Source organism: Pan paniscus, chromosome 19, assembly GCF_029289425.2.
Source record: "Pan paniscus chromosome 19, NHGRI_mPanPan1-v2.0_pri, whole genome shotgun sequence".
Classification (NCBI taxonomy): Eukaryota; Metazoa; Chordata; class Mammalia; order Primates; family Hominidae; genus Pan; species Pan paniscus.
The window spans coordinates 74,362,182-74,377,233 of record NC_073268.2 but is presented as its reverse complement, the minus strand read 5'-3'; the positions used below and the strand labels follow the sequence as shown (position 1 = coordinate 74,377,233).

The following is a 15,052-nucleotide window of genomic DNA, read 5'->3' as shown; positions in this document are numbered from 1 at the left end:
TGTTGGCTCTTTGTCTGCTCAGGTTGCTGGTATGGCTAGGGTGTTCTTAATGTCGGGGCCCCTACCATGTCTGCCCTTCCCCTTTACTGCCTTTCCCTACTCCACAGTGTTTCTTTGGGCTCTCCTAATTCAGCCCCCAGGAGATGCTTAGATGGTTGTGCCAGCTTGTGTGTTAACAGCCCTTCTCTTAAACATCTGGAGCAAAGCATGGAACTGAGGCCACGTCTTCCCTAGCCCAACACAGAAACAGCAGCCCCTGCCCTTAGCAGTGCTTTATTGGTAGAAGCAGAGCATGCTGCCTGGCCTCAGGCTCAGAGGAGTATTATGGGGTGTCTGGAGGCTAGGACCGAGTGGTCTCTTAGTCATGGTGAGGGAGGGGAGGGAGGGCTGGGAAACAGTAGAAAGTGCTGTAACCCTCCAGCTGACTTTTCTTGCCTGGGGTGCAAGACCACATGGCTTGGCTCCCAAGCCTTTGCACGTGGCGCTGATTCATAGCCTAATACCTAAGAGGCTCCCAAGGTGGGAAGGTCCATTGCTGATAGGAGCCCCCAGCCCTCACTCCCGGCTGGGGAACCCAGCTCTGAGCTGTAGCCAGCAGAAGCGTCAGCAGCCTGCAGTTGCTCCAGGGAGACAAGGCAGCCTCATGGTCCTCCCCTTCCCCTTGTCTCCAAAAGCTGGAGGCTTGGGATAGACTCCTGTGGAAGTAACAGAACTGGATAAGTGAGGAATTTACTGGATGTTTAGAAATGGAGCTGTTCTCAGGTATTAGTGACCAAGCTGAGGATAGTTGGATGCTCCTAATTTCCCCCCAAAGTCCTAGGGCCTGGAATTGACTGTCAGCCCAGAAACTAGCACATTGGGAAGCCACTTGGAAAGAGTACCTAGTGACAAGTTCTGTTTTCTCTGCTTAGAGACCTAAGAGGACGCAGCCATCCATCCAGGGAAGGATGTGAGGGCTTAACCCAGCCCAGGGTGCTGGAGGTGGCCTCCCCTTACCTGCAGAAGCCTCATGTCCCTCGCCAGGCTGACAGGTTCAACCTGGGGATACGGCTGCAGTTCACAAAGCCCCGAGGGTAGATGTTGGCTCTGAAGATGTCCCTTGAAACCGTGGTGATACCGGTATTGTCACATATAATTCGAGACAAGGAAATTCTGCTCAGGGCCTTGCGCTGTCTTTTGGTGAAAACACCTCGTTTCTGCCACCAGAACCTACCAGGCAGTCGAGAGATGTGGGTGAAGGTTGGGGAGGAATTACCTTATAATGAGCACCTGTTGTGTGCCAGGTACTTTACATATATTATTCCATTCAACTCTCACAAAATTCCTGCAAGATTGGAATCTCAGAAATGAAACAAATTCAGTGGCCAAATAAATTGCGCAGTATTAAGTGCACAGTAATTTAAGTGGCCAGGGCTGGATTTGAACTCGGGCAATACCAACTCCAAATAAGAAGTCAGGTCTTAAATCACAAATGTATTGGAGGGAAACCAGATTTAGCCCTTTCTGCCCATGTTTTCTGGGATCCACCAACCCAGAACAGTGAGGCTGCCAGGCAACCTCCTGGGTTTAAGATGACTCCAGCTCAGGCAATATGGGCCTTGCCTGGGTCAGTGTCTCTCTTCCTTTGACCCAGCTTTTCAGAGAGGAGCCTCCTGATTTCAGATCCTGTGAACTTGGAAGAAATGATACTAAAAAGAGCAATGTTCTTCAATGTTTAGTCTTGAAATGCTAGTGTTTTTCTGCTCTGCCTCTGGTGCTGATGTCTTTTATGATAGGGTCACTTACCTGTCTCCGTCTCGGGCTCTTCTGAACTGGTTCTCGAACAGACAAGCCAGAAGAGGCCCCACTCGAGCCCCCGGCAAAAGAGGCTCAGCGATGGCCCCAATCCAGATGTCAATGTTGTCAGGTGTTCCATACAGATTCAGGAACTTCCTTGCCAAGTCCTGGTTTTTCAGCACCCGGCTAAGCTGTGCCAAATTCCGGGGCTGGGAGAGCCCACAGAAGCGCCTCCAAGCATTGTACCCTGCAGGGGAACGGGGAGAAGCAGCTTCAGTCTTGCTGACCTCCCATTAGCTTCTGTTTCTCTCCACCAGTCCTCTGGGGGGAAGCTGTGGCCAGTCAATATTGGGCAGAACCAGAAGATCCTGCTGGCAGAAGAGTCCCTAGACCTTCCAAAGACCAGGTTTCTGTCCTCTGATTGAAAATGTGAGTGGACAACCGTGCTCAATGTGCATCAGACTGAGGAGTGTGTCCTAACCTAAAAAGCTGTTTTAACCCAAAACTCATAACCACAAATCCGACACTTAGTGATATTACTGGGCTCGACTGCGTTCATTAGACACAAGTAAGACAGTACCCAGAATATAAAAGACTCTCCATCAGGTTTGTAGAATGAATGAATGAGCGAACAAATGGAGAGCAATGATAAAATTCATCTACTCAGAAAAGGACGGCACACTATGATTCCGTTGATATGACAGGTCCTGCATAGGCCAATATAGAGACACAAAGTATATTAGAGGTGATTGGGGCTGGGGTGGGAATGGGGATTGACTGTTCTTACAAGGTTTCTTTGGGGACTGATGAAAATGGTTTGATATTAGATCATGGTGATGGGTGCATAACTCTAAATACACTAAAATCATTGAATTGTCTATTTCATATGGGTGAATTTTATGGTACATCTCAATAAAGCAGTTTTTAAAAAGTTTTCAGAAACTTCCAAAGACCAGCCATATCAATTTGTCAGCCATCAGGATCCCACACAGGGCCAAGCCACATCATAAGATGTGACAATCAAGGTAGGAGATAGCTTTGCCATGTCCCGAAAGAACACCAGCTCAATGTCATCCATTGAACTACAGCTCACACACACCATCCCCCAGCGGAACACATGAAAACCACACAGTATTTTACCATTACTGAGCACTATTGGGTGAATATCTCAGGACCCTCACAGCACCTTTGTGAGGTGTTTTATGGCATGCTAACTATATCTGGTATGTTTACTAGAGTTGAGCAACCATAGGCTTCAGGGTCACTTTACTGTTAAGTGGAGCTCAAACCAGGTTGTCCAGTTCCCAGTTTGATGTTGGACTTGGGAAGGGATTAGAGGAGATTGCAAGAGCTAGTGTCAGGATAATATTTCTGGAGGGCACAGGTATTGCGGGGAGCAGAAGCTCGCAATGTGGAAACTTGGGTGGCTAGCGATCTCAGCTCTCCAGCTCTTCCTTTTATACCAAAGTAGAAGGCAAGAATGTTAGTCCAAACTGCACCATTTTGTAAGCCCCCCACCATTTCCCAGACTTTGGTCAAAGTGAAACGTTCCACAGGAGGTCGGGCCATGAAAAACATAACATACCCTAATGGGCAAAGGCCCAACTGAAGGAACATCCCTATCATATCCTGCTGGGCAAAGGTCCAAGGAACATCTTACCACATCCCACTGAAAAAAGGACCTGATCATAGGTACATCTTATCAATATCCTGCTGGGCAGCAAGCCATACAACCCAGACCCCTCCTGCCCATACCCATACCCAGTACCCCAGCTGTAGGCGGCAGCAGGCTCTGGCAATAAGCTGGTCCCCCACCTCTGTAGGTTTTATGCTGGAAATAAATACCTGCATTGGCTGCTGAGCCGCCCTCTCTGTGTCTTTCCTTAACCCTTGCCTTCCCTTCAAAACCTAATAGAAACTTGGGTGGCTAGCGATCTCAGCTCTCCAGCAGGGGGTGCCCACAGCTCCTTAGCTGCCAGGAGCGCCCAAGTTTAAGAAAGGAAAGAAGCTCAGGTTTCCAGAGTGCCTGCTGTGCTCTACCAGGCGCTGTGTGAAGTGGGGTGGGCAGTAGGAGGTGCCACCACTGCTTCATACATGGGCAGATGGGCCTTCAGGTTCTTTCTAGACAGGGAGGTAGGAGGTGGGAAGGAGAGAGGAGCAAGGCAGTGGCCAAAACCTTCCCCTACTGGGGTTGAACAGGGGGAAGAAAGGAGAAATTGTAAATTTAAATTCAGATTTTACTACTTCTTATTTATGTGATCTTGGGCAAATTACTAGCTGTCTCTGAACATAGTTTCTCATCTATAAAATGGCTGTAATCATTTGCTTCTCAAGGTGATTGGGAGGACAAAATAAATTAATATACATGAAAGTGACTAACAAAGTGCCTACATTTTCTTCTTTCCTGGGATAAAGTCATTTGTGCCCTCACCAAACAGTCACTGCAGCCTTAGTTTTATTCCACCTATTCCCTGCCTCTAAGGCTCTTTGCCTTTCTCCACTTAGAGCAAGGAGCGTTTCTGTAGCTCTGGAATTTTAGCTTTCCTCCTTGGAACTTGCCAGCGTGTTGGGAATGGAGCAGTTCTTCCCTGCCTTTTAAGCCTATTGCTTTTTTTCTACTTGGAAAGTTCGAGCCTCCCTTTTTCAGCTCCTGAGCCTAAGTCCTGGTCCTGTGGTGAACCTAAAGCTGGAACCCCTACAGTGGATGGGGGAGCCATGGCAGGACAGCAAGCGGTGTTCCAGGAGTGCTTTGGGACATTGACCTTGGCCTTGCATGCCTCTGCACTCCTGCACATCCTGTAGACAGTCCCAGTCAGAAAGGAGGTACCAGGGTCTTCCCAGAACCCCTTGAGCAGCCTGGCCTGAGCAAAGCTGGGAGAAGAGGTGGACAGCCCCCTCACCTGGAAGGCCGTGGTCCCGGCTTCGTTGCATGTTGAGAGCTGCCAGGTCCAGCCCAATCCTCCTCACTTGCCGAAACAGCCGGTCCCGGAGCTCATCCACTAACATGGCATCCTGACGGTTCAGCTTGGCAGGGGTGGCCATGAGGCCCCGGAGGATGGGGTCGATGCCCCCTGGTGGCAGGGAATGTGAGCAGCACAGATTGGACCAGCCTCTGGGAAGCTACTTGGGTTATCACATGATGCCAAGCTAGCCCAGAGCTGGACAAGCCAGTCGGGTATGTTAGTAACGTTTGTCAGGAAACAGAGTTCTGGAGAGACATGAAGCAGCTGGAGCTGGGAGGTACTTCTTAAGGAATGGAAGGTGAGCTCCCCATCAATCTGACATTAGTCTCCACCCCTTTAAAAAATCCTCTCATTCCACAGAGGATGGGAGGCCCGTGACTGAGGGTCTTGCTTGCACCTGCCTTGTTTCCACTGTCCTGGGGAGATATTAGCAGTGGCCTCTGCAGCAGCCTGGCTTCCTGGCAGTAAGCTTGGCCCACCTAGGGGAAGGCATGCTCCCCACCCTCACCCCCATTTGCCCTCTGGAAAACCTGGTCACCTTCATACACGATCCGCCAGCTGGCAAAGAAGGCAGAGCTAAGTGGGACATGCGAGTTGGGTGCGGAGGCCCGGTACTGACTGTCCAAGCGGAACATGAAGGGCTGGAGCATTGTGTGGCCAAAGCGGAAAGCCAGGGTGAAGACATTGGCCACCCGTGGGTCCACATTGGAGCAGTACCCCCTGTAGGGCCCCAGGGTTCTCCTGGCCCGGGCCTTGCCCAGAACCAGGGGCAGAAAGTCTCGGTAGGTGATGATCTGGAAGGGAAGACAGGAGGAACATTCCCCAGAGGCTACTCACCCATACCCTTGCCTTTTCAAAGGGTGGCTCAGACATATTCTTTATTGTCATCACGTCAAATGTGACAACATTAATTTCCTATTGGTGGGTGGAGATACAAAGCCCAGAGAGGGTGAGTGACACAGACAGGGTCACACAGGGAGTTAGAGGCAGAATCGGGGCAAGAGGACAGGTCCAGGTGCTCCGCCAGTTGCCCAGACCCAGCTGGTTTTAGGCACATCCGCAAGGATGTGTTAAGGACTGCTTCTCATGCCAAGCTTGTCATCTGGGGGATGCTGGGATGCAGAGCTCCTTACCTGGACCATGGCCCCCATGATCTTCCGAGCCTCATTGTACAGTTTGTCTCCATTCCACCGGGGATTCAGGCGTCTCAGCTCGGTGGCCAGCCGGTTGTGCTCTCGCATAAAGAGGGTGTGCATGGCTGCCAGTTTGGGGGTTTCCGTTGATCGGGTGTCACCTTGAAAACCCCAAGCTCAGATTTACTGCAGCCTTTCCCAGAGAAATGTCTTTCTACCAGGGTAGACCCAGGGCTGGGGACAGGAGAGACGGGGTGGGCCAAACTCCTGGCCCTCACTGGACCTTCATCTCTTCAGCTGTGCTGAGGCTCCTCATCGCCACCCTCCTCCCTAACACCACAGGCCAGGAGCGGGAGGACCGGGGGTTCCTAGCAGGCTTGGGTGAGGTGGGAAAGCACAGGGCAGCTGCTGGTCTCAGGCAGGGGCATCTTTGCCTAAGGATTCTACTCTACAAGACAACCAGATCCATAGCCTGGACCAGCTATGGGCAAGGGCACCTTGACTTTGGGACTGAGAGCCCACCTGTCCATGAGCTGCATCTGCCTGCGTGTTCTCTGCCAAGGGCTGGTGTACCTCTTCCTATCTTTGGGCTTGGTATAATACTGCTCTCCCCCGTGAACCAGAGGGAAAGAGGAAGAGAGGGAGGGTTGGGCAGAGACTGTTCTTACGAACAGACCTACTACAGGCAGGGAAAGAAAGTTAATTCCATCATTTGCTTGGTTTTAACTAAACCCTTTTGCACAAGGTCTTAGTTCAGTTGACCTCTCCCGAAGGCACATGCTGCTCTTTCCAGGACACACAAATGTACAATCCTTCAAAAGAGGGGTTGGGGCCGACTCTCTGTGAGGAAAACAGTGGAATACAGTAGACTGGGCAGAGACCTTGATACTACACTGACTGTGTTCTCAAGTGGACTCTGCCATTTGAAACTAACTCTGTGCGCTTGGGCGCATGATTCACTTTCCCTGAGTCTCAGTTTCTTATCGTAAAATGAGAACAATAATAATTCCCTCCTTTCAGGGCTGTTGCAAGATTTAGAGATGGCACATTTAAATATCTTGATAAGGTTGGGCGTGGTGGCTCACACCTGTAATCCCAACACTTTGGGAGGCCAAGGCAGGTGAATCACCTGAGGTCAGGAGTTCAAGACCAGCCTGGCCAACATGGTGAAACTCTATCTCCACTAAATATACAAAAATTAGCCAAACGTGGTGGCAGGCACCTGTAATTCCAGCTACTCGGGAGGCTGAGGCAGGGGAATCACTTGAACCCAGGAGGCAGAGGTGGCAGTGAGCTGAGATCACGCCACTGCACTCCAGCCTGGGCGACAGAGTGAGACTCCATCTTAAAATAATAATAAGAAGAAGATAAATATCTTAATGAGAAATTACTACCATTATTATTGTAACCATGTACATGGGACAAAAGACCCTGAGGAAAGTTCAAATTATGCTTCCAGAAGAAGGTATTAACTGTCTAGCAACAGCGGGGACAGGGAGGAACTACGGAAATTTATCCCAGAGAAGAGAAAAAAAATGGAGATGGAGTTAACAGCTACTTTGAGGTATTCCTGCGTGAAAGAGAGACAGTGTCTTTTCTGAGGTTCCAGAAGCATGATTAAGGGGAATAGGTGAATATGTGATCAAAATAAGGAGACTTTCTAACAGTCGGAGCTGCCTGTGGCTGAGCTGGGGTGCCATAGAGGCAGTGAGAGCCTTGTCACTGGAGATGGTTAAGCAGTTATCTCTGGCCACACACAGGGAGCTTGCAAAGGGACTCCAGTGTTCTGATTCTATGATGGCTGTGCACAGATCCATGCTTATGGTGTGCCTAATACTGAGGTCCCAAACCATGTACCTTCACCACATCCCACCATGGCTTCCCAGTTGGGACCCCAGGGATGGCTGTTTCCTGGGAAGACACCACCTTCCTCCCTGTCTGACCTGCCAGGAAGCAGGGGATGCGCGCCGAGCGGTTGGTGAGGAGACAGGGGTCATCGTGCAGGTTGTCGAAGGGCAGCAGGGCCCGGCCGTTGTCTTGAAAGCGCTGGTTGATGGCCAGCAGCCCCAGGTAGTTGGTCCGGTTGCGGAGCCGCAGCGAGAGGGAGACCTCACTGCCATACACCATGCTGGCGTCCACAAAGGAGGTGAGCGCGTTGATCTGGTTGCGGACTCTGTTCTTGTTTTGGGGGCATGAGGGTGCCGAGCGGAAGAAAGGGATGCAGTCACGCTGGTTCTTGATGCGGGGGTCATTGGGTGGGATCTGAGATGGAAGAGGAGACAGTGACATGGGGCCCCCTCAATAGCAGACTCACTCCTCTCCGTCATCTTCCACCTCCTCAAAACCTTGCTTAAAACTCCCTTCCTCCAGGAAGCCCTCCTTGACTCACCCAGGCTCATGCTGCTCACCCCTTCAGTCTGAGTGTCCTTAACATTTTGTTTCATAGAGTCTCAAAAGGTTAGGAATGAATGAGGCTTTTGAAACAATCTCGATCCTCATTTTACAGCAAGGAAAACAGCCTCAGAGAGGGGAAGTGACAACCAGTTAGCAGGAAAGGTGGGATTAGAACTTAGTTCTCCTGACTCTTAGGCCTGAGCTTCTTTAATTCTGTTCAATTCGACAGACCTTTTCTAAGCCCCTTTCTTGCTTGCTGCTTTGGAGACTATGAAGGTTAAAAAAACACAGGAAAGGTTGCAGGAAGCTGGCAGTTCAGTGGAAAAAGACACACACACATAGAGTTAAGAAACTAAGTTGAAGTGGCATCTGCTGTGCTTGATAGAAAAGCCATATGTGGGCCAGGTGTGGCGGCTCACGCCTATAATCCTAGCACTTTGGGAGGCCGAGGCAGGTGGATTACATGAGGCCAGAAGTTTGAGATCAGCCTTGTCAACATGGTGAAACCCAATCTCTACTAAAAATACAAAAATTAGCCAGGCATGGTGGCACATGCCTGTAATCCCAGCTACTCGGGAGGCTGAGGCATGAGAATTGCTTGAACCCAGGAGGCAGAGGTTGCAGTGAGCTGAGATTGCCCCTCTGTACTCCAGTCTGGACAACAGAGTGAGATTCTGTCTCAAAACAATAATAATAATAATAATAAAGAAGAAAGAAAGAAGGAAAGATAAAGAAAGAAAGGACGGAAGAAAGAAAAAGAAAGGAAGGAAGGAAGGAAGGAAATGAAGGAAGGAAGGGAAGGAAGGAAGGAAAGGAAAGAAAGAAGAAAGAAAGAAAGAGGAAGGAAGGAAGGAGAGAGAGGAGAGGGGAGGGGAGGACATATGTTAAAAGTGTAATAGGAAGATCTGAGAAGGCTCCCCAGAGGAGGTGCCCCTAAGCCAGGGATTGAGGAATAGATAAGGTTGCAACAGGGAGAGGCCATCCAGAGGCCCTCACATGTCATCCCTCATGAATGTGGCCCCACCTATTAAGGGTGACTGTGTGTGTACGTGTATGTGTGAGAGGGAGAGAGTGTGTGTGTGCACGTGTGTGTGTGAGAGAGTGTGTGTGTGCACGTGTGTCAACCCTATGTTCCTAGCAGAGACTCTGCTCCCTGGATTCTATCTTTTCTTCCCTAGTGCCCCACACTGTCCTTGGCTTCTAGCCTGAAGGTTAGGACCCTACTTACAGCCCAAGCCCAAGAAGCTGGCAAGAGCCGCAGGACCCTTGGACTACTCTGGGAAGGAGAGAAGGGCAAGAGCTAAGAGGCCCTTAGGTTGCCAAAAGCAGGGGCCCAGAGGCTTCCCCTGTTGGATTCAGACCCATGGGTCAAGGCATGTGTCAAGGGCTTCCCACCCCATGAAGCCTGACCTGAGCCTCCTGGCAGATTGCCCTACCCCCACCTCTCAAACACACACGGCGCGGGGTCTCTGTTCAGCTGTGTTTCTTGTGTCTCTGTCTCATACCCTAGCTCCACAGGCAGCTCCTTAAGGATGGTGCTCCAGTCTTCCAGATCCCCACCCCCAGCACCTTGCCTTTGGGGGAGGCCACACAAGGGCATGGGAGATTGGCTGAGGGTAGGTACCTTGATGGGAAAGCAGGGGGGCAGCTGGGCGCAGGTCCTCTCACAGTCAACGCCTGCAGTGAAGGCCACTCTAGCCGGGGACTCCGGGGAGAAGTCCAGGTCATGGTCAATGAACTGGCCCCACTGCATGAACATGAGGGCCCGGCCACGGTCGGAGGTCAGCCTCTCATTGGGGAAGCGCACAATCTGGTTGGAGACAGCCCGGACCTGGTGGGGAAATAACATCAGCACGGGACATGGGCTCCCTGACCCCACAAGGTATTAGAGCCAACCCAGGACTCAGGGAGCAGCAGCTCCCCTGCTGGAATTGACAGCCTCTCCTCTTCTGCCCTCCATGCCCCTTTTGTCCCTGGAGGCGTAGCCACCTCCTGCTCTCATTCCTAGAAGGATGGTTTCTGGCTGGGCTCCTGAGGATTCCGGTGGTAAAGAGAAGGAGAGGGGCTAGGTTGACTGGCTCAGACCTCACCAGCTCTCCCAGAGGGGAAGGGAGATCAAATAGATAGATCAATTTGTAGACTGATAGCTAACCAGATGATAGCACGGATTCACAGGTGCATTGGCTGGTTGCCAGGTGATGGATAATACACGTAGGGAGTACGGGGTCAGCAGATGGAAGGGTGGATAGAATAAAATTAATTAATAGATGTTGATAGATGGGTAGATGATAGACTGCTCTATCGATATATCAATAGAAAACTGATGAGTTGATAAATGTGAAATAGATCAATAGATAAAGCCAGATTAAGGTATAGAGCTGTTTATATTTAGCAAGACTTTGACACTAATTTTCTCAGAAAAAACCCTACAACACCGTAATGGTTAGCATGAATAGATCATGTCCTCTATAGCTATTTATACCAAGGACTTCAATATCCACACAGGCTCTACGAGGTAGGTTTTAGGGCCATTTTACAGATGAGGAAACTAAGCCTCAGAAAGCTGTGTTATTTGCCACAAGTCACTGCACTGGTCAGTGGGTTCAAGCCCTGCCTGGGTGACTCTGGGCTGTGTTTTACTCCCCGCATTTAAGAGATCAAGCAACCTCCCAAGCCCCCAGCCGCAACTCACAAGAGGGAGAAGGAAGCCATTGCGCCTCCTGCTGGGGGTCCAGCCGAAGGGGAGCGACAGCCCATCCTCATACTCGGCGGGCAGCCAGCGAGCCAGAGCCTGGTTGGAGGCCCCTAGCAAGGGTCTCCTCCTGCAGCCATGGGTGGGATAGGTTAGCAGGGGGCAGGGCCTGGAGATGGCTCAGCATGGAGGGAGAGGGTGGGTGCAGGAAGGGAGAGGTCCCCCAGGAAGGGGCAGCCCCTCCTGCCGGCCCGCACGCACTTGTTGTTGCACCGTCCAGTGATGGTGCGGTACTTGTCGCTGCAGCGCTCGGCCTGGTCCCGGAGAGCACAGCCACTGGCCTGGGACAGCAGCCGCAGCTGTGGTTCTGTTAGCACATCTGTGGGAAGGCAAGTGGGCAGACCTGAGCTGGCCTGCTCTGTACCTCCCATCCCTTTACCCTCTCTTCTCCCAGCACCCCAAGCCTGTGCACCCTGCCTCCCTCTCCTGGATTCCTTCTACTCCAGGCCAGGGCAGGCCCAGCGGGCTCAGTGGGGATCAGAGTACCAGTGACATTGAAGGGTCCGGACCGCTGGGGTTGTAACTTCTCTTCAAGCAGCCCCAAGGCCACATGCATATAATCTGCGGCCTGAACAACTGTCCTGGTGGCTGCTACCGGTTGTTTGAAGTAGGACAGGAGGTCCATGGGGCTGGCTGAACCGCTGCGAAGCCGCTGCTTGATGCTGCCCAGGAGAGGAGGAGTGAGGGCTGGAGAGAGGGTGCAGACCCACCCAGCAGAGACCCAGTCCTGGGGCACAGTCAGGACAGGGCAAGCGGACAGAAGGATGGATGGAAGGGAGGCTCTACCAACAGGAAATGTTCATGGGGTCCAGAGGTGGGTGATGAGTGAGATGAACTTGGCTGGGGCCCATGCCCCTCACTGATCCTCCCAGGCCCATGCAGCCCCCAGACCCAAGTCCACCTCTTCTGGGTCCAATTGTAGGCAGCATCCACCAGCAACTTGGCCTCTGCTATGCAGTCTCGCAGGACCGAGGTCTCCACTGCCCCAGGGGAGGCTGTTCAAAGAGATGGGGACTCAGGGTTCAGCAAGCCACAAGACCCCCTCCAAGACCCAAGTGCTTCCCCTTCCATTTCCCCTCCCTCCTCCTTGCCTGTCTAGGGGGCTATTACCTGGGTCAGTGCCCTCACAGGGCTGGGCAAGGACGAGTGTGGCCAGGACCCCTGCCAGGGCTGGGAGCAGATGCATCTCTGCAGTGAGGCTTCACCAGCTGGGAAGTGAGTGACATCCACAGCCTGCACGGGAGGATCCTCTGCTCCCCTCTCACTTTGAGGACCCCCAGCCGACCTCTCACTTCCTCCAGCTCTTCTCTGGACGTAGCTGGGAAGGGACTTTTATAGCCCATTCTAGGGTGGGGGAGGGCAGCTCTGGGCCCTAGAAACCCAGCCTCTTGGGTGGAGTTCTGAAACTTCTCTCTGGTTTTCATGGGAGTTTTGAGACTGAAACCCCCCACCCCACCCCCTACCAGCCTGGGGACATTCTTCCTGCCTACCCTTCACTCCGTCCCTACCCTCTACTACCAAGCCCACTGATGCACTTCTCCCAGGGCCCAGAGCAGCACCTGGGACACAGGTGTCGCTCAATGGATATTTGTTGGCCGACAGGAGCGGTGCACCTCAGTCGCCACCGCCTGGCTGCATGGCCTTGGGCAAGCCACTTTCCCTCTCCAAGCCTCAGTTTTCACATCCCTAGAATGAGAGTTGGGCCAGATGATTGGAAGGGTGCCTCTCCTCCTGCAACAGGGCAGAAACTGAATCTGCCTTACTGTTATACACACCCCCCATACCCAGCTCAAAGCCCAGCATTTAGTATGTGCTTAGCAGGTGTTTGTTGAGTGAATGAATGATCTGTGATGAATGATTTGGCCCCTCTCCTTATCCCCTAGCCCTACTCACTCCCTCCAAGGTGCCAGGGAGAGTGTGAGGCTGTGACTGAGGCAGGGCCTGGCAGTGAAATCCCTCATGGGGCCATTTTGGGGACATGGCGAGATGTCACAGGTAAAACACCCAGCCCAGTGAGCTGCTGCAGAGCCTAAAAGTAAGCGCCCGCCATGGGCTTTATTCTCTTGGAGTTTCTTAGGTGCCAATCAGTAGTAGGTTTACTCTGAGAAGTAGATTTCAATTATGAGTTCCTATTGGGCTTGGTGAGAAGTAGCTTCTTTAGAGGCAGTGTGCTGCACCAGGGTCTGATTGGCCCGGATTGAATCCAGCCCCGTCACTAGCTTCGTGACCTTGGGTGAGCCTCCATTTCCACCTTAAGTGCAGAATGCATCCCAGTCGGCCTTCCGCCAGGGCCCACCCTCTCTGCACCTAAGCCTTCCTCCTGTAGTTCCCTGCCCTGGATGAGCCAGGTTCATCCTTTGCCTCTGACCTCATCCCGGCTGCCTGGAGAGCACATGCTCATCCCTGAGATAGTTCCAGAGTCACCACCACTGTGGCCAGCAGCCTGCGTGTCCTCGCCCCTTCTTCAGGAGGACACGTCCATTCCTTCCTCAGTGTGGACCCCATGCCTGCTCCAGACTCCCAGGGAGGCTGTTCCAAGTGTCCTTTCTCCTCCCCCACCCCCACACCCTACCGACACCCTGCCCAGTGCCCTCCGCAGCCTCCTCCTCCCACAGCAATGTTACCGGCCCAACCGTTGCTCTTGAAACAACCACCTCTCTTCGGCAACCCCTTTCACAAGCTCCAGTTGATGGCCTGAGCCCTCCTAATCTTATCTCCTTATCTTTAGCGGAGGCCCCTCTCCTGTGACGGGGGGCCTGGGTAGAAGTCACTGTGTAGGAGCTGAAAGCACACTGGGTTCCTTGATGCTGACCCACTGAGTGACTGGGTAAATCACACCCCTCCATGGACCTGTTTCCAAACCTGTGAGATGGGGACAGGGAACGTCATGGAGGAGAGAGATTATATGAATCACACAGCACTCCTCAGCTGTGTGTCACCTCCCGGCCCTCAGGGAGCCAGGTGCTCCCCGGGTGGAGCCAGGTGGAATGCATGTACCCCAGGTTGGAGCTGGATGGGGTGTATGTACCACAGCTTGGAGCCAGGGTGGGGTGCATGTAACCCAGGTTGGAGTTGGAGTAGGGTGTATGTACCCTAGGTTGGAGCCAGGGTGGGGTGTATGTAACCCAGCTTGGAGTTGGGGTGGGCTGTATGTACCCTAGGTTGGGGGCAGGGTGGGATGCATGTACCCCAGGTTGGAGTTGGGGTGGGGTGTATGTAACCCAGGATAGAATTGGAGTGGGATGTATGTACCCCAGGTTGGAGTTGGAGTGGGGTGTATATACCCCAGGTAGGAGTCGGGGTGGGGCGTATGTACCCCTGGTTGGAGTTGGGGTGGGATGTATGTACTCCAGGTTGGAGCTGGGGTATGGTGTATGTAACCCAGGATAGAATTGGAGTGGGATGTATGTATCCCAGGTTGGAGTTGGAGTTGGAATGGGGTGTATATACCCCAGGTTGGAGACGGGGTGGGGCGTATGTACCCCAGGTTGGAGTTGGGATGAGGTGTATGTACCCCAGGTTGGATCCAGGGTTGCGTATATGTAACCCAGGTTGGAGCTGGGGTATGGTGTTTGTAACCCAGGATAGAATTGGAGTGGGATGTATGTACCACAGGTTGGAGCTGGGATGGGATGCATATACTCCAGGTCGGAGTTGGGGTGGGGTGTATGTAACCCAGGTTGGAGCCAGGATGGGGTGCATGTATCCTGGATTGCTGTACTTCCAGGGTCCCCAGCACTCAGAGTGAGCTCTGCTCTCCCTGCAGAGGGGACTCTAGTTCTTCAACAATAGTGAGCAGTGCAAGGGTTTCTCCACAGCCATGGGCTGCCGTGGGTTATTGGGACAAGCCTGAGACAGAAACCTAGGCTCTAAGCCCAGCCCTGCCATGGTGGCTGATCTCTTGGGGATTTGGGCCTATTTGTTGCTCAGGGTGGTGATGAGAGCCTGCTGCCTGGATCTCCTGGACTCTGGCTCTGGATGTCTCCCTAGCCTACTTTCTGCCACGTTTCCCCCACAGGACCCTGCCCCTAGGC

At 52.5% G+C, this 15,052-nt stretch overlaps 1 protein-coding gene across 2 annotated transcripts; it reads right to left on the bottom strand.

The window, feature by feature from the left end:
* Positions 1 to 139: 139 nt before the first annotated feature.
* EPX (eosinophil peroxidase) lies at positions 140 to 12,325 on the bottom strand. Of its 2 annotated transcripts, XM_057300278.1 has the most exons (13): positions 12,129 to 12,325; positions 11,920 to 12,013; positions 11,505 to 11,680; positions 11,220 to 11,337; positions 10,959 to 11,088; positions 9,891 to 10,097; positions 7,816 to 8,134; positions 5,873 to 6,033; positions 5,278 to 5,533; positions 4,677 to 4,847; positions 1,786 to 2,023; positions 997 to 1,209; positions 140 to 695 (listed from the first exon to the last, which is right to left on the bottom strand). In XM_057300278.1, exons 1-12 carry the CDS (start codon positions 12,202 to 12,204, stop codon positions 1,008 to 1,010), a joined length of 2,148 nt encoding a protein of 715 aa, XP_057156261.1. In that variant the 5' UTR covers positions 12,205 to 12,325; the 3' UTR covers positions 140 to 695; positions 997 to 1,007. The 2 variants fall into 2 exon arrangements, with proteins under 2 accessions (XP_057156261.1, XP_008968838.1); XM_008970590.3 differs by having other exon boundaries at positions 140 to 1,209; positions 12,129 to 12,210.
* Positions 12,326 to 15,052: the final 2,727 nt, after the last annotated feature.